The sequence below is a fragment of the Amphiura filiformis genome, chromosome 13 (genome assembly GCF_039555335.1).
Source record: "Amphiura filiformis chromosome 13, Afil_fr2py, whole genome shotgun sequence".
Classification (NCBI taxonomy): Eukaryota; Metazoa; Echinodermata; class Ophiuroidea; order Amphilepidida; family Amphiuridae; genus Amphiura; species Amphiura filiformis.
Window position 1 is genome coordinate 35,179,161 of NC_092640.1, and position 19,236 is coordinate 35,198,396.

General features: G+C 42.6%; 1 protein-coding gene across 5 annotated transcripts in view; it reads right to left on the reverse strand.

The window, feature by feature from the left end:
* Nucleotides 1-19,236, reverse strand: part of LOC140168272 (uncharacterized) — a 246,724-nt gene that overhangs the window by 102,629 nt on the left and 124,859 nt on the right. For 4 of the 5 annotated variants that reach the window (XM_072191625.1, XM_072191628.1, XM_072191626.1 and 1 more), the window contains exons 4-5: nt 12,308-12,391; nt 5,329-5,544 (exon numbers count right to left, since the gene is read on the reverse strand). In XM_072191625.1, coding sequence (XP_072047726.1) covers nt 5,329-5,544; nt 12,308-12,391 — 300 coding nt within the window. The remainder of the gene's footprint in view (nt 1-5,328; nt 5,545-12,307; nt 12,392-19,236) is intronic. The other variant, XM_072191627.1, reaches the window with a different exon arrangement.

A 19,236-nucleotide genomic window follows, 5' to 3' on the forward strand; every position in this document is an offset into this window, starting at 1 on the left:
CCCGCGCCATTACCATTAACTACACCGTAAACAACTGTCTGTGGTATTTGCGGCGCTTTAGTGTTGACGCGAAGGTTAATCTCTCATGAAACATCTAGCGCGTACTTGTGGTTAATGGACAGATAAACAAGTATGCTTGACAGTGTGTTTTTAGAGAGCAAAGTCCAGTAAAGTTCTGCTTACAATTCAAAGTTCATAGTCGAAATTTCGGGGTTCATTATCAATAAACTGGTAGATTCCAAAATCAGAATTGTTCAGTATCAAAGTGAGCCGTTATACTTATGCAAGATAATGTTGCATTCAATTACTTTTATTGTCACTAATCGTCTGATATTTTTAGCTCTTTATGACCATTTTATTATTGAATACTTTAATTTTAATAAACATCAGTATAATTTTGAGTTCAACGAAATGGGTTCATCATGACTAATAATAACATATTTTTAATAAAATTCGACTATGGCATAGTCTAATTAGGCCTATACATGTTTTTGCCATGACCTTTTTTTAAAAAAACAATTATACAAAAAAAATATGACTGATGAATCCTGCCCTTAGAGGGAATCTATGGACAATTAAACAATTTTTTTGCCAAAGTTTTTCTTTCAACAGTCTCCCAGCAATTTCCATAAACATACTTTTAATATTCTCTGCTCCTGCTGAATTACGCTTTGCAAATGTATTGGTAATTCACATTGAAACAAAGCTTTGTTTTCTTAAAGTAGTAGAAATGTAACGGTTGAAGCGTATCACACAATACTAAATGGGGTGCGATCAAGGGGAACGAGTCTAATGACTCTAATATTGATTTTGAGTTTAATAGCCAAAACAGTGCTGAAATTTTATAGTTTTCTTGGTTCATGGTAAACAGAAGTTCAATTTTCATGAGGTTTACATCAAAACACAGCATATTTGTAGGCTTATAGACGAATCCGACGAGCCACATTCCTTCACCTCACTGGCGGCCATATAGCTGGGGGCCATCCATCCATTTTACACGACGCCAGTATCACAGGCATGCAGCGTTTACCGCTCCCGTGACGCGGCACAAGTGCTACGCGCTCCCAAGTGCTCGCGATAGTGGGCATCTTGGATCGCAATCCAAACAAACTAAGCTTGTTTGGCGCGGATGGCCCCCAAGCTATGGCCGACTTTAAATCCTGACCATCACTTGGCTTGTCTGATTCATATGTGACACAATCTGGTCCATGGGGGCCAAAGGAGGCATTTTTGAAAATTGAGTTACTGTAATTATTCCATTACACATACAATAGGCTATCATTTACTGAAAACACCAAAGGTCTAGCACACTTGGTTCTAAAGTTATGAAGTTTTTTGATGTCTATTTTCTTATGTATTTTATTGTTTTTTACTCCATATTTTTACCTTTATCTCAGTTTCAAATTGACCAGATCGCCGTCACATATATAAGTGATGTAACACATGTCAGAAAAAAGAAAAACAAATTGGTGCTTAATTGGCATAACTCTTGTTATTTGACAGAGAATGCCATCAAACATTTGAAATCAGAGACATTTATCAATATACATTAATGCACTAACATTCCACTATTTACCTGCGTGTGTTGCCATGGCAACGTGGCAATTCTCCATATTACTCATTTATTTGATGGCTACCATAAGATACCAGATACTAGGTCATGGTTCTCTCAAAGTAAATTGCAATAAAAAAAACCAAATTATTGTAAACATTAATAATGCAATGAGAAGGAATCTGGAAGATTTTTTTTCTCATTTTGTTTTTATTATTATTTATTTATTTTCTGTATTTTCCTGGTTACTTTGATTGGCCAGTTACTGGTATATAATCATCACAATTCTGACCAGCTACATCAAAAGAATGTTTTGAGAAATTTGAAACAATACTGATCAATCCTTCAGATTTTGTAAGTGAAAGTAAGTCATGATTTCTTTTTATAATTATTCTTTATTTTTTCATGCATGATTCATCCATATATTTTTCAGTTTGCTGATTTTTGCTATGACTAGTCATAATTGACAACTCTGTCATAAGCCGATAAAAAAAAATTAAAATTTGCTTTTAATTGACTGACCCAAATGTATTTCATTTTTAAATATAGATTTGTCTTTTTACATTGTTGGAAAATAGTTTACAACCTTATTCAATTCTTTAATATTTTTGTGCTGGAATAGACATCTACTTTATAATTGTGTGGCAATTTCCCAAGGGAAATTCAATTTTGGTACATGTATGCAGGCCCGTAGCCAGGGGGTGCAGGGTGCAACACCCCCAATTTGCAAAAGTATACAAAAAGTCCAAAAATTTAAGAATTTGCAAGCGTAGCGAGCTAAAAAAGTCCACTTTGCACAGAATTGCTCCCCCCTGAAAAAAAGTCCACCTTTTCAAAATCAGCACCCCCCACAAAAAATCCTGGCTACGGGCCTGCATGTATGGGTGGGGATGTGCGGCTGGAACAATTGACCGGACTTTCAACCAATATTTGAAGGAAAAGTGCCCTGAAATGATAAAATTTTGGAGAATTTTCACAAATTTTGCTAAACATCTTAGAAAAATGGACAATATCTTTTATCTAATCCAAAAACCAGCCAACCTATTTGATCGTGGTGCATTTGTTATGTGTGTGAGACGAACTGTCGCGATAGATTAAAATCATGATTTTGTTGAATGCATTTGAGTAGTCCACCATATTTACGGTATGATACGTCATATGCACAACCTCTATTGTAGAGCTACATAGAGTAAGCACTTTCTATCGTGTGGTACACAAATCAATACAAGCAAGTCTATATTGCAGGGCATGTAATAGATGTTGTTCTATTTATTTACTCAACAAACACATAATGTACAGGAAAAAAGCACAGTTCAAGGCTTCTGAGATTTGTGCAGGTATCTATTTTGTGCTGTATAATCACATCAATTCAATGTTAAATAACAGCCCTGTCAATCTTTGGGATCACAAAACTGTATTCTGAGACCCCAAAAGTTGTATTTTGCATACAATTTTTTTTTTCGGGGTGCTCAAATTTGTTTTGTGTGTTGATGCATGGCTGGAATTCCGAATAACCAGATTTTAAACCAAATTTGATGAAAAACAAACCCGAAATTCAATACCAAATTTTGAAGAAACAATGAAAAATTGGCACTTTTTCCAAAATCGCCCTTCCCGGCCATAAACCAAAATGGCTGAAAATGCACCGAACTAAAAGACTGTTAATGTATACTTGGATACTGCCGCACATCCCCATACCTTCATTTCCACAAAGAATCCCCCCCCCCTCTGATTTTTTTTCAAAAATATGTGTAAACTAGCTTACCATATAACAAACAAAGTTTATTGGGCGAGAGAACTTATTAGAAACAATTTGATAATATATCACCCTGCAAAACAAACAGATTGCACTCATCAACTGTGAATGTCTGCAATCATAGATTGAATACAATACTGCTCTTTCCAAAGATACTAATCTTATAGGTGCGAGTGATCAGCATGATATGAATAATCTATAGTAATACAATCCAGGTCTTGAACGCTGTTAACATCTAAGGTTCAATGCAGAGGTACCGTGTGAACGTACTAGTGCAGTGTGATATTTTCAAAAATTGTTTTAACCTATTGCTATGGTAATTAATCCTGTTACATCATCACTTCTACCATGAACTGTGGTAGATAATACCAAGGTACACTTCAATTTCATATAAACTGCTCAAATAAAGAAAGTCCGCAGTCATATAACCCGTCCTACACCAAAACCTGATCTTGTCATGACAATTTGATTGACAAGGTCGTGTTCAGAATCTTGTTAGCTGCAATTTTATACCAAATTTGCTGACGAAAACTCTAAATTCATAGAGATATGTATATGAAATTTGTTGCATTTTCAAAAGTTGCAAATTAAAAACGGACCACGCGGGCTGTAGAGGAGAATGGCAGAGAGTGCGACCATTGACATAGCCCGAAACAACCGCTAGGTCATATTGATTGCATCGTGCCCTAGTATTCATCAGTAAAGCACTGAAGCAATCCATGCGTTTTAAATTAACAATTGAATAAAGCGCGCACTTGGGATAGTCGACATGGACCCATCGTAGGCAAAGCAAGCTTGACCATATTGCCACGCTAAGCAATTTCGATCGCGTGCTTCATTTTGATTTGCAACTTTCGAAAATTCACTAAAAGCCATAAACTGGTATCAATCTTTGTCACTTTTGAGTGTTTGGTAGCAATTTGGTATCAGATTTGAGCTAACAAGTTTCCGCACACAACCGTATCAATCATATTGTCATAACAAGATCAGGTTTTGGTGTAGGACGGGTTTTATGACTGCGGACTTTCTTTATTTGAGCAGTTTATATGCAAAATGTATTGCTCAGGACCAGCAGTGACTACCCATTCAATGGCAAAATTATACTAGTTGGCTCATTTGAAACAAACATGTTAATTTGAAGTAAACTCCAGATAATCAAAATGAGAGATTCCAAGTGAATTTCACTCTTTATCCTAGACCCCACTCAGACACAGTAGCATTTTGCTTTTGACTAACTGTAAAAGTGGCAATTTTCGTGTCCATAATATTTCGTGCTTTGCCGATTTTGGACTACTTTTGTGATTTTGAGGTTTTGTACATAGACCTATCCATAAGTCATGCATTATTATTTTCACGGTAGCTGTGTTGAGCCCGAAAATTAATGTTTCGCGAAAATTTCCACTTTTACAGTACTGAATTCAGTGCCAATTCAGTTAGTTTTTACTATCCTCTACCGTGTGATAGACGACAGGCAGGTCCAATATTTTGGGGTCGTCTACGGCCTGATAGACGGCACCCGGAATCATGCGATTGTCCAATCAGATTATGTGTCTACGAACTACATTTGTAGACCACTCCCACTGACTAAGAATATTGTGTAAACTACTCTATTGCAGCTTCAAGAAGTCCCTACTGAATCAAGGAGCATCATGTAGTTCATGCCAGTTGGCCTGGTTAGCACCACAGGAAAACTTGTACCGAGTATGGAAACCTATCTACCTTGGCCCTGTCCTATACTTACTGTCATTGCACAAACTCACCTCCCACTCCTGAGGAACTCAATATTGATGTTTGCAATATATACAGTTCTTAATACCTCATATTTTTATATGTCACACCAAAAGACCCCTTTTTTGCAAACAACCTTTTTCCTAAAAAAAACCCAATTTTAAGGATTTTCCCCTGAAAGACCTCCATACTAAACATTGCTGCCGCACATGCAAGTCAAGTTACTATTTGAATGCCATCCCCAGGCCCCCCACCCCCCCCCCCCCCCAAAAAATCACAAAACGTTACCTACCTTTCTTCGGCACTGGCTGACCATATCCGGGAATATTCTCCGGGTTGGCACCGGGCGTATAATCCAAGCTGGGCCCTCGACTGCCCCTGCCGGTATTTCCCTGATGTCCAGGAAGGACTGTCACATCATTCTCATTATCATCCAAATCCAAGGAATCCACCCAATGCTGTATGCTATCCCGGCTTGAGCAGCTCGAGAAACGTGAGTATGTGGAATCTGTCGAGGAGAACATAATAATATCCATAAAAATCTGTGATTATCCGTTATCGTACGTTGGCATCATGGTTAGAGCATACATGATGCCGTTAGTGTTAGCTGATGTTTATAAAAATGGGAGGGTTTGATAAATTAACCACCACCACTGAGCAAATATTACATCATAATGTCTCGTCATCTGTGTACTTGTAAGTCAAGTTCACAACAATGTCTATAGATGCTGCTCTCTCGCCAGACCAGTAGTAATGCATGTACAAACAATGTGGAGAAGTGGTTGCTGTACACATGCCTGCGCTGCTACCAGTGGCAATTGAATTAAACTCAAGGTTTTTCATACAAAAGCCAATCGCATGACATATAGTCAGCGTGTTTACAATCCACACCTCACTGAATTGCAATAAATATTGCAATTATTATCCATTAAAGGCCAAACTTGACATTAATTTTTTTTTTCAATAACAAAATTGAAAAGACAATTAATAGCGAGTCAAATATTGCATAATATGATGCTGTTTTTATATAACCATCATCCACCATCTAAAAAATCCCTTAATTTGCCTTAGAAATCATCAGTAGTTTACAACTGATCAGAGGTCACTTTTTAATGCTTTTATTGCTGTCCATCAAACATCAATTGTCATAAAATGTAATGAAAACAATATCTTGTCATACTGTTAATATGTGACCAGATCCGACAAAACTCGGAACAAGTCGCCAGACATGTTTTTGAGTTATAGGCCTTTAAAGATGACATTCCCATTAAAAAAAATCAAATTTTGGCATTCTTAATTTCATGGTATTTGACTGTGGGACTAAGTGGACTTTCAAATCCTTGGAAGTACTTATTAAAAAGAAGTTTATTTTATCAATAAATAACAGTTGAACTATGATAATCCCTATTCAATCCTGTGTAAGGCAGGAAACTAATTGACCCATTACTCAGAATAGCAATTTTGCAAAGATATCAAGGTATCATTTACAAAATTATCCATATCTTGAAAAGTATTGATGATATTTATATGATTTTGGTATCATTTTAAAGCTTATTGTCTAGCGCTTACATTTTTATTCAAATCATGAAATGTCAAAAATGCAACTTGTTCCTGGTTTTGTCAGAACAGGTCAGATATACATCGAGTTGCTAAAATAAGCAGCCTTTCCATCCAGCAGTCATCATGAAAACAAAGTCCAAAAATTTCTTTAAAGTTAGTTAGTCGATAAAACCAGGTTTATTTTAAAGCAACAATAAGCGGTATTAAAAGCGGAATAAGGGTGACAAACTTTGTGCTCAAGTTAGTTTTAGCATTTTCCTGCTCTCTTCTGCTTAGATTAGGGTGTCAATAAAAGAACTATACCATCTGAATTTTTTTTATAGTATTTTAAGGGTTGGACGGGAGCATGTCCTAGCGATGTTGATATCGAGACAAATAAAGCTTACACACAAGAGGAATGGTATGGGTTCTACAAAGAAGATCCCAAGGCTTGATATCAAGCCTTTGCATCGAGGCCTGAGATTGGAATTCAGTTTCCTTTCTCACAAGTAAGGGCTAAGAGTAAAATTGTACAATTGTGTTTGGGAGTGGCCTTCTCTCTTTCTCTTTTTCCTAGCTATTTTCTTCCATTTCTTGCTTTGTTTATCAAAGCTATCTAGGCCAACATGCATATATTAGCCTACACTGGCTATCCAGGCTTGTGCATTTGTATAAACTTGGAACGGTCTATGCTTTTCCATGGATTAGCATGTGTTCCTCACGGACCAACCTGGGTAAACAACAACAAACAAAAAACAAAACAATAAGGAGGGTATAAAAATCTCAATTATCCAATTATCTGATTTCTCAAAGCTTGGCTAGTGGTATGGCAGATTTATCTTTCTAGGTGATGTGCAATGTGAAATTGTAAGCACTGGTATAGGACTAATTGGGTTTAAAATTAAGCCTGATGACTTGGGAAGCCTCGTTACTAGCCATGCTTCGAGAAACCAGCCCATAATGTCAAGAACGAAGCATTCAACTTTAAATATCCAAAAAGTACATGAAAGCTGTGTTATTATACAACTGCATAATTTTTTATTCTTATTTGCTTCATTTATTGAAATACTATTTCTGACTGTATTACGTGCCACACAAGTGTATCACACAACAGAAAACTTGTAATTGTTATATCTTATTTGTTCAGTCCGCAATTACAATAAGACATAATCTGATACTGTAAACGTAGAAATTTAAAAACTTCCAAATTTGGCAGTCAAGGCCAATTGAAGATATCAATAGTGATGTGATCAAGCAAAATTAGTCGTTTGTTGTGCAAAATCAAAATTCAGTTTAAATTTCATTACATTACATTTTTTTTCTTTATTTTGCCGAAAGCTCTATCACAATTAAGTCTTCAGGTTCCAAAGATAAGGTCATTTGAGTACATTGCTCAGAACATTAAAATACAAAGGAAGTTTATACTCCATTTTTATTATTTATTTTTAATTTTTATTAGCAATCTACATGTATACTGGATCTTACTTTTTTTTGCAACTTTGCTTCCAGTAGCATAACCAGGATTTTAGTGTTAAAGGGCAAAGCCAATTTTGGTCACCATTTGTCAATTTTTATCCCACTAGTTCACTCGTAGCTGTGAGAGTAATGATGGCAATGCTGTTTGACCCCTGATGACCCTTTTGTCTTTTTGACATGTTCCCGTCATATTGAGGATTCTTTTACCGGCTGGGCATACTCAAACATTTGACCCCATATAACCTTTGACCTAGAGTGACCTCAGTTTGATTTTGTTCATGTGCCAGTGATATGAAGAATTACTTTCACCAAGCTAGCCAAATAGGGCGAAGTTAAAAATTTAACCCCTGGATGACATTTGACCTTGGATAACCTTGATTATCTTTTTACGTGTTCCACTCATACAAAGGATTACACCCACCAAGTTTAAGCTTGATGGGACAAAGTTTGAAATCCACAACCTTTGACCATGCTTTTCCCGATACCTATCCATATCCCAAATATTGGATTGATGCGTTGAAGCGATACGAAACGCATAGTCGGACAGACACTACAGACACACTTCGCTCATTATTTTAGTATAGTTGATTGTTAGTCATTTTAAGGACACTTTACTCTTTTGCAGTCCCCATTTTATCCTTGAAAATTTTTGGGCAGTTCCCCCCGCTAACCCCTGGTTACGATCCTGGCTGTGTCTGAAACCACTTGACTAAATCATCAGGCAACTGACCCATTGCACTGGTCATGTGATAGACGACAGCTGACCTGTTGGACTCAGGTCACATAATTAAGACATTCACTTATTTGATAATTATTGGCTTTTACTCAAAATCAATACTAGCGACAATCAACTCATTTAGCTTGATCGCATCACAAATGAGTGGAACTTAGGCATAGGTGGAACTATCACTCCAACATTGGTAATGCTCTGTGTGCTGGCCATACATGTAGTCTTCAACATAAAAGTTTTGAGATATTTTCTCAAAAATATTAAAACTAGAGCCACTGAACCAATACTAGGCTTGTTTGTACTCATTTTAATGCATTTTCACGCTGATTCCAAATATGGTCATGAAAATTTACATTTTTCTGATTTATTAGAATTATAAAAAAAAGAAACTTGTCGTACCTGCAGTTGGCACCCGCGTGAAGAGAGTTAAATTCTAAGTGTAATTGACAGGCTCTTATTGCGAGCAGTGAGAGAGTTTATAAAAGCATTATTAGTATGCAATATCAATGATTTTACAATGATAATTGTTTTGGACTAAGGGGGCTTGCATTTTCTTCGGAAGGGGGGTCCCAAAAATATAAGGGGGTCATAGAATTGTCAGACCAAAAATAGGGGGGTTATAATCTTTTTAACACCCAAAGTAGGGGGGTTATAGAATTATTAAGGGCTGGTGACTCAAAATTTTCGTGTGCTGCGCGCGCATTCTTTAACTTCACGATCTAAATGTGCGTACAATCTATGCAAAATGCGCGCCTTCTTTACACTTACGCGCACTTTCTTCGCTCTTAAGGTTTGGCGCGCTCCATGCCTTAGTTCCGGCAAACAGTAATTTGTCTTGAGTCCTAGATATTTGGGACCCCCCCTTTCGAAGAAAATGCCAGCCCCCTAAACATTAGCCAATTTGAATAAATTACTTCAAAACTAATTAGAGAGTCGGATAACATGATAATTAAAATAGTACCTACACAGATTAGATACATATTATACAATCATTAAATTTAGAAAGAGACATTATAATTACAGTATGCTGTAAATAGAATGTAATTTCAAATACTAATCACCTAATAGTACAATGGCCTCCATTTACAATCACAGCTCCACAGCACTGTTCAAGTTATGGAATAAGAGCATTTGTACCCAATCACAGAATTAAAACCAGAGAACCGGGACTCGACCGCCATCTTGACAGTACAGGCAATGAGCAAAAATTGGGGTATTCTGTTTCCCACGGAATGCACTCAAGGCAATCATTGTCATGCAAGAGCGACATGGATGATGGGCGCACTTGAGAGACGCACTTGATGCGACCTGCACGCGATACCAAGGCGCTAAAGATGAGACACACAATTGTTTTCGATCGTCTCCAGCGCACCGTCGGCAAGGACCGAATACCCCAATTTTCTCCCCATAGCTGACGACACGATTGTATAGCCTGGTTCTCCTTCTCTAATATAACACTTGTCTGATCAACACAACATATCATTTTTAACATGTGTAAATAATAGCAGAGGAAAGTAAAAAATATATGATTTAGAAAGGAAGTTCATGAATTAAACATAAACCTGCAACCAGGAGGGAAATGAAAAAAATGTAAGTGGTTAGAAAATACTCGTTCATACGTGCTTGTGATAAATAATTCCCAGAAGTTTAAAACTGACTTTCAGCACAACAAATTAAAACTTAAAACTGATGTGATGGACTAGCCCTTTTGTTGACCACTGGCAACTTTTGCTTGAATGAGGGTGTTGTATAAAGTTGGCTCAACACCATCATTCGACCAAAAATCGCTGGTCAACAAAATGGCAAAATACATCACAACATCTTAGGACTTCTTCTGATGAAGATGTTTTATTGTGCTGAAAATCAGTTTAAACTTCTAGAAATTGGTTAGAATATGTTTCATATAGCAGTGATGTATTCAAAGATTATACTTCGGAAGTGCTGAACCGCTCATACATGTAGAGGGCAAAATAGCGTGCCTCCACAAACTTTGATATATAGAGCATGTGTGCTTGTTTGAATATTTCTGTGTGCCATGCATTATGCCAATAGCATACATGTACTAACCACTACATGAGCAAACCTTTGTAATGCTCAAGCTCAAAGATGAATATTATGGTACAATATTTTGGTCTCTATGCATGACATACCAATATGGCAGATTTAAGATGTAGTGTTAATGCTCTATTCCACTAAACTTTACGAAGCTTCGTAAGTCTCAAAATTGTTCATAACTTATGATGAGTCGCAAGTTCCATTTCACTTACTTAAGAGTGGTACCGTAATAGTAATAGGGATTTACTACAGTGACCCTTCATAAAATTACGTCTAGTATTGGGTATTCGTAACTTTGCTAACAGTAACCTGAGTTACGAAGGGTTAAAAGTTTAGTGTAATGGACCCCTGCTAGCAGTGTTTTATACAATAGGCAAATAAAAATAACTCTCCTCCTGCACTGGCATATATCAGTGACGTAACCCGAGGAAGGTGTGGTACTTTTATGGTGGTATATGTGTGGGAAAAACCCTGCTACAGTCCCAAAACAACCTCGCTACACCCTAACATAAAGGCCTAAGGCTGCAAACTTCCATAGTAAAGACTTGCAACTAATGGAGTTCTGATACAGAAGAGAGCCATTGAGAGGTATGAAAGCAAAGGTAAATATATAACAATTTGTGACACCACAAAATGAGTAAATTGTTAAGTAAAAGCATCCCATGGATGTGGCAGGATGTATAAAGGCAAACCACAAAAAGCAAAATCCATCATTCTTGCCCCCAGACGGTGGCAAGGCTGTAGCAGGGATGTACGTGGGTTTCCCCACACATAAACCACCAAAACATTTGTCCCTCAGTCAGGACAATTGCCCTCAGATGGATGGCCCCAAATGAACTGACAGTAAGTTTTTAGATGTGTCAATGGTACCAACCTAGACAGCATATAGCTTATAGACTTCAACTATAATATGTTTGTTCTTTTGAAAACCTTTCTTCAGGCAGGGTACCCTCTAACAGAATGGAAATACCTGCCCCCTTTTAGCAAAAGGTTTTTCCTGAGGCAAGAATTTTAAGATGAAAATGAAAGCAAAGCAGCATTTGCTTGAATGATCCCTGTCACAGACTCACAGTCCTTTCACACTTGCCAATGCATACATCCAAAATAAAGTTGGTGGTTACTCAACCAATGAAATACAGTTATGTCATGACCTAATTTAGTCAGCCAATCAGGGTTCAAATGTGCTCCTTGCCCTTTTTCTTTTCCTTTACCCTCCAAATTTTTTCTTCATTTTTTTTGTCAGATATGGGCACTTTTTTCTTTCATTTTTGGTCAGGGGTGGCACTCTGCCCTCCCTACCCCCTGCTGGCTACGCAACTGTTAGATTGGCAAATTAGATGTGAAAGAACTGTGATGCTACAAATATGTACATGTAGTGTATCCATCCACCATGTTTTAGCACAGCTGAAAATGAGGAGTAAGTAATATATGAATAGCAGCGGAATAAATGGTGGCTCAATCGTTCTCTTACTGTTATCTTCTTCACGAGATGAGGATCTTTCCGAGTCAGCTTTGACCCCCTCACCCCCCTGTAGATCCGCTGACCAATCTGAACCTAAATGTATAAAGGAAACAAACATACAAACAGACACACTGACTATTTAATACAGAATTAGACTGATGCCCTCAATCATCAACTTTCTGGGTTGATGGCAGAGAAACTTGTGTGTTAAAAAAGTCTCAAACTTTGCAACCAGATTCTGATGACATTGTGTCCATATTGACCTTTTGACCGAGTTTGTTACTGAACACATATTTTTAGAACTTCAGAGTACCATCTTATCACAATGGCTCTCTTCATCCCTGGCCTTGAACTAATGGCCAAAGCTCAGTTGGTTAAGGTGCTAGTCTGGAAATCCCAGGAGGTCCCAGGTTCGAATCCTGGTTTCAGGGAAAGAATACTAGTAACTTGCAATCATATCACTAATTCAAAAACATCACATCTTGGAAACCTTAGAATTTCATTACTATGAAACTGGGTCAAGGAATTTTATAAGTCACCAAGATTATGGCATTTTTTTAATGTCACACAAAAATACAATGCAAACACAAAATGCCAGTACTGAGGGCAGCATCCTAATTTTCTTTAAGTTGACCAAACTGAACACATCACCAAACAATATGCATGGTCATAAAATGCCTGTCATGGTTCTTCAGTAAATTGTGTTAAAAACGGCAAAGCAACTTCGCACTTTCCCCCCGGGACTTTCCCATATTAGCTCCTCATGCTGAACATACAATAACAACATACATTACATGTACGCCAGTTAAGATTTTCTCTGGGGGTTGGTTTCAGTGGGGTTTGATATTTTCTTTCGGGTGGGGTTGAGTTAGCAAACCAACTCATTTAGGGGGTTCAACAACTCCCTCTACCCACAAAAACACTGGCACACTTATTCTGAATTTTTAATACATTAATTTCCAATTTTTTTTTGCCTATTACCGCCTAAGAGCTTCTGGTCATATATTAGATCTCAGAGAAAGGAGACATTTGGAATACCCACACTTGTTTCAGAAGGGCAAACTTGCACAACCGACGCCGCAAAGGCAGAAGCCCTCAATAGGCAATTTTCCTCTGTATTTAATGAGGAAAATTTGTCCACTTTACCAGACAAAAGAGTGACCTCATTTCCCAGCATTGACGATCTAGACATTGACTTAAATGGAGTGGTAAAACAACTTACTCAAATTAATGTCAACAAAGTTGGAGGTCCAGATTGCATCCCGGCCAGAATGATGCATGACTATATGCTTCTGAAATAGTGCCAATGCTCCACCTTATTTACCGTCGGTCATTTGAAACAGGCATTCTCCCTGACGACTGGAAAAAGGCTTATGTCACCGGAATTAATAAAAAAGGGACCAAGTCAGCACCAGAAAACTATCGGCCTGTGAGCCTAACTTGCATTTCCTGCAAGTTAATGGAGCACATTGTTCTCTCACATATCTCCAAACACCTTGCTGCCAACAACATCATTGTGGAAAATCAGCATGGTTTCAGAGAGAAAAGATCTTGTGAGACTCAACTTGTTGAAGCCATCCATGACTGGGCAGAGTGTGTTAACGGATCTGGACAGACAGATGTACTCCTTTTGGATTTTAGTAAAGCCTTTGACAAGGTTCCGCATCAGAGACTGGCTTCAAAATTACAACATTATGGTATAAGGGGAAGGACCCCGGGGGAAGGACACTTACATGGATCAATTGCTTTCTAACAAATAGAGAATAGTCCCAAACAAAAATGTTTGGTAGACTCATAACCGTGCGATCTTACCTTTCCGATGTTGATTAAGATACTTCTTGCATCGATCCCGAGATGCGGAAAAACCAATAGTCATTTTGTCCCACATAAATGAATAAATAACAAAAACCCCGATCCCCGGTGGACTCACCCAAAAGGTGACGTCACACCATATGATCGCCCTTATCCGACTTGGGATCCCCTACTCGGACCAAACTTGTAGGGGTGGCGGGGTCCGGGATAATCAACATCGGAAAGGTAAGATCGCACGGTTATGAGTCTACCAAACATTTTTGTTTGGGACTAGACTCAGTACACCGGGTCGATCTTACCGCTTCGATGTTGATTAAGATACTTCTTGCATCAACATCTGAAAGATCGATCTAGCAAGTAACCGACGGATGGAGGTACAAGATTGGTCAGCATCTGATCAGGGATCGGGGCGGTAACGATGGTTTTCGCGAGGTCAGAAAATATTTTCCCCAACGGTCGGGAAACAAAAAGACCACGCGATCACAGACATAAACCTCCTTACTTAATAAGTTTGGTGGTTAAGAATAGCGACACTGGTTCTTACCATGCTGAGTATTCTGTATAGTCTGAAAACCTGGTACCCGTACACCACCGTATTATGATCGCCGAACAATGTCCCGGTAAACCTCCGCCCGTCTCTGATTACTAACGTAAACGGAAGTATCGTAGAGAGAAGGCGAAGGTGGTTTCGGGACACCGCCTAGATCTCCTCAAGGGACAACCGAACGGTATACCCAAGATGATGAGATAGCTCGTGTCGAGTGGGTCGTGGGACGCGAAACCTTCGCGATCCCCGGCCCCCACCAACACCTGGACCAGCCATTGCGACAGCGGCTGGACCGAAAGGCTCTGTAAGGGTGATGAATGCGGTCGTGAGTCCCTCGCAAGGCTTGTGTTCGGAAGAAATAGTGCTGCAGCGCCTTATCGGACACCCCAGCCTATCTTTGGCTTCAGCCGAACCTTGCCCAACCCTGGGGATTGGAGAGGGACGAATGTCGGTATGCACCGCGCCCGTCAGTAGTCACAAGAACAGAGCGCCCGAAACAGTGTCGCTCCAGTGTTTGTGAACACGGAGCTAACCTCGAGACCGTGTGCAACTCAGCACCGCCGTCCCGAAGCCAACGCCAAACCGGAAAGCCATCTTGAGAGTTACGTATTTAAGCGTCGCTTTTGACGGAAGGTCAAAAGGGTGACCCTTAAGGTAATCTAAGACTGTGTTGGGATCCCTTAGGAGGATCACTTTCCTTTTTGGTAGACACTCGGTGAACATACCGTCGAGGCGTAGACTAATAAGGTAACCATCGGCTATGATAGTCGACCCGTCTCGAAACCTCGGTGAATGGAGAGGACAGCTGACTTATAGCTGGCCCCAGTGGCCCGCTGAAGTCTTGCTTGGAACTTTTCTGTCAGAAACTCCGGAACTAGCAGCACAGAGGTTCTAGCGGGAGAGCTATTTGTCTCATTGCACCAAGCGTAGTATGGAGCCAGACTCTGGCTATACGTGCGGAGGGTAGACTTCCGCCTAGCCCCGGCGATGAGAAAAACAGCTTCTGATGAAAAGTATCCCTCCGCTCGTGTTCCTGGTAAGGGCCATGCAGCTAACTGCAGGTGCTCTAGTGATAGACTGGGTACCTCCGCTCCGGCCTCCGGAGTAGATCTGGTACTGGGAGTGCCAGCGGCCTTGCCGCTAGCAGAATGACAATGCAGTCTTCCCACCCGATCTTGGCCACCACCCTCATGAGTAGTGAGATCGGAGGGACTGCATAAGCTGTCATCCTCCCCAGTCTATGGACAGAGCGCCCACGGTGAATGCTTGGGGTCCGCGACCCTTGAGCAGTACACGGCAGTGGATGATTGCGATGAGATGCGAACAGATCTTTCGAGGGTGGTACATCCCTTGAAGATCGTCTGAGCGACCTGCGAGCAAGGGACCATTCTGCTGGTCCCGACACCCTTCCTCGTGACAGATTGTGCGCGAGGATGCTGGTGACGCCCGCGATGTGTATCGCTCTCATCGTAATCTGCCTGAACTTGCACCACCCTATCAGGTGTCGTGCATGCAGGCTCAATCGTGGTGGCCCGGAGTCCCCTTGTCTGTTGGGGTAGGCTACCACGGTTGTGCTATCCGTCAGGACAACGGTATGTGATTCCACGATCACCTCCTCGTAAGCGAGGGAGGTTGATGTGAAACTCTGTCTCTATGGCCCCATAGGCCCGAGACGGAGTCTCCGTGATGTGGACCCCCCAGCCCGTTTTTGACGCTATGGTTGTCACTACGTGACATACCGGGTGCAGGAAACCTGACACCCTGGGTCAAATTGGGCTGATGGGTCCACCACCAGAGTTCTCTCGCGCGATCTCCGACAACGGAACCGCGAGGGATATTGGTGACGACTGGGCCTGCAAGCAGGCTAGAAGGTGTAGTTGGGTAAGCCTAACGTAGAAACGGCAGTACAGTACGAGGCCTACCATACTGGCCATTAGGCCTACCACCTTCATCCATGCCACAGCGGGTTTTGCCCGAGACTCGGCCAGGAGTCAGGCACACCGCACCATGTTCGTCACCCGCTCGGGTGAGAGCACCGCGAACCCCTCCGTGAGGGTGATCCGGGCCCCTACAAATAGTGGTGTCTGCGTCGGGACCACGCTGGACTTTTTGAGCTGATCAAAAATCCAGGGTCCCGCACCCCACGGACTATCAACCCCATGAGACCCGTAGTCTTCAGTGGAGTGCGTCCGTATATGAGCCAAACGTCCAGGTAGCAACTGATGTTGACACCCCTGTGCTTCAGGCGCTGCCACCGCTCTGACCAAGAGTGTTAAACACCCTGGGAGAGATGGACAGGCGGATGGCCGGTATCAAAACTGGTAATTTTGATCCTGTACCTAGAAGCGCAGATGCCTCCGATCTTGAGAGGCGATTGGCATATGCAGATAGGCGTCCGAGAGATCTAGCGATGTTGTTCCCATGCCCCTGATGGGGCAGGCTAGCACCGAGGCGAGAGTCCCCATTCTGAACCTTTTGGGCCTGAAGAACGTGTTCAACAGCCTGCGGTTCCGGATGGGGCGCCCGTCGCCGGTCTTCCTTGGAGCCAATGGCTCCAAGATCACCAGTAGAACGGGGGCTAGACCGGGACAATCGCCCGCTTCGTGAGAAGCTGTGTGATCCCTGTCAGTAGTGCCCGACGCTGGGGGCCGCCTGACGGTACTACTGTGGACCTCTGAAATGTGCAGACGAATGTGGGGAGACTGGGTTGCCAGTCTGTAACCCCCACTCACCACTGACCATACCCAGGCGCTCAGAGAGATGGTTTCCCACCTCTGGGTGAAAGCCATAAGCGGTCGTCCACTGGGAGATCCCCTGTGGAAAACCGCTGAGCCCCCAGGAATGCTCTGCCTAGCTTCCCTTGGAAGAGCGCTTGCTCTTCTTCGGGCTTGCCAGCTGATCCTGTGCTACCCTTGCGCCTCCCAGAAATGGGTGCTGCAGAGGTAGTGGGCTCGGGTACTGTTGGTGGTGCACGGCCTGCTGAAGTCGGAGCTCCTACCCATGGTAAGGGCAGTTTCCGACCTCTTCAGAGTGCTCCCGTTGGTAGCTTATTTGCACGGTCCTCCACCGTAGCGCAGAAGCATCCAAAGAGAAAAAGGACCCTGCCTTTCCATCGCGTTGAGCGATTGGAGTGGCAGGCCCCTCCCCCCGGTGCTGAGTGGACACCCTATGGGCTAGGCCCATGGAGCTCTCGTTGAGGCTAGCTGTTAGCACCGCTAATAGGCTCACCTCATGGAAGAGCTCAGATGTTGTCTGAGCGTGATACGCTTGACGACATCTGGGTCCCTCTCGGATCCCCTCAGGTAGGTCCCGTGGTCCTCCCGCGTTACACGCAGAGGAAGCGTGCAAGCACGCGGCGTCATAGCTCTACTGAGCTCGACAGCCCTACGATATCTACCCGTGAGGTTTGCCGGGAATGAGAGTGCAGGCGTCCCCAGTGAGGAAGCAGCAGCTGAGCATCCTACTGAAAGGATCCCTGGTCCTCCTCCATGGACTCCCCTTAGGGGTGTCCGGAGGAAGATCAGTGCTGTTGCTCCCCTCGCGGGGCAGCGGGGAAGGAGACTGTAGTGATGTCACTACCGGACTCAGCTTCCGACTCCTTTCCTCGCCCACAGTATCCGTATCATGCTCCGATGATGACGGTAACTGAGGACGGGCATCTGAAAGCGGTAAGAAGGCATAACCACTGTGTGGCTCGCCGACTACCTGCCAGCAGAAGAGGGAGTACTCCGCAAGACCCTGAGGTATCCGCCATGGCCCCACTGGGTCCGCATGCTCTCGCAGCCGTCGTCCGAGCGCTAGCCGCAGGGGCCTACCCTGATCAAGATCTGGGTTAGCTCCATGCCGGCTGGCCTGGTCAACAGCTGATGTTGGTACTGCGTGGCCATCGCTAGGCGACACTTGCCACGGTGCTCGGCCGTGGAAGAAACACCCTGCGGCGGGTACCACGGGCATACCCAGCCGGCAGCTGACCCTGAAAGGATCCGCCACCAGGGTAACCCCATGGTACTGCAGTACCAGCACCGCCTCCCCCCCCCCCTGTTGCCACAGAGACTGTGGCGACTAAGGCGGGTGCTGCGGTACCGGTGCGGTATCAGCGTGGGTACCCGTGAGGGTTCCCAACTGTGGACCGCTGTACCCTCGCCACACTGCGCTCCCTGTTTGGGGATCAAGCTGTGTGCTGGCGTGGTACCGGCGCGGTACTAGCGTAGGTGCCCGTGAGGGCTCCCGGCTGTGTACCACTGTACCCATGCCTCACTGCGTTCCCCGCAAGGGGATCAAGCCGTGTGTATGGGTACCCCGCTATACCGGCTGTCCCTTGGCTAGAGGGAGCTTGCCTAGTACCACGGGTAGCTGAGCGTGCAGATACCCCGATCAATCACCTCGCCACCTGAATAGGCAGCGCCAATCAATGGAGCTATGCCCTGTTGATTTGACAGTGATCGATCAAGAGAGGGTAATTGACCCATTGACGGTAATGGATCACCCACGCTCCGCTGGCTCTCGAGGACATAAGTGGGTTGTTGATCAGCTAGGCTGTTCAAGCTACTTACTGTACCCTCTAGAGCTTCGCCCAAGG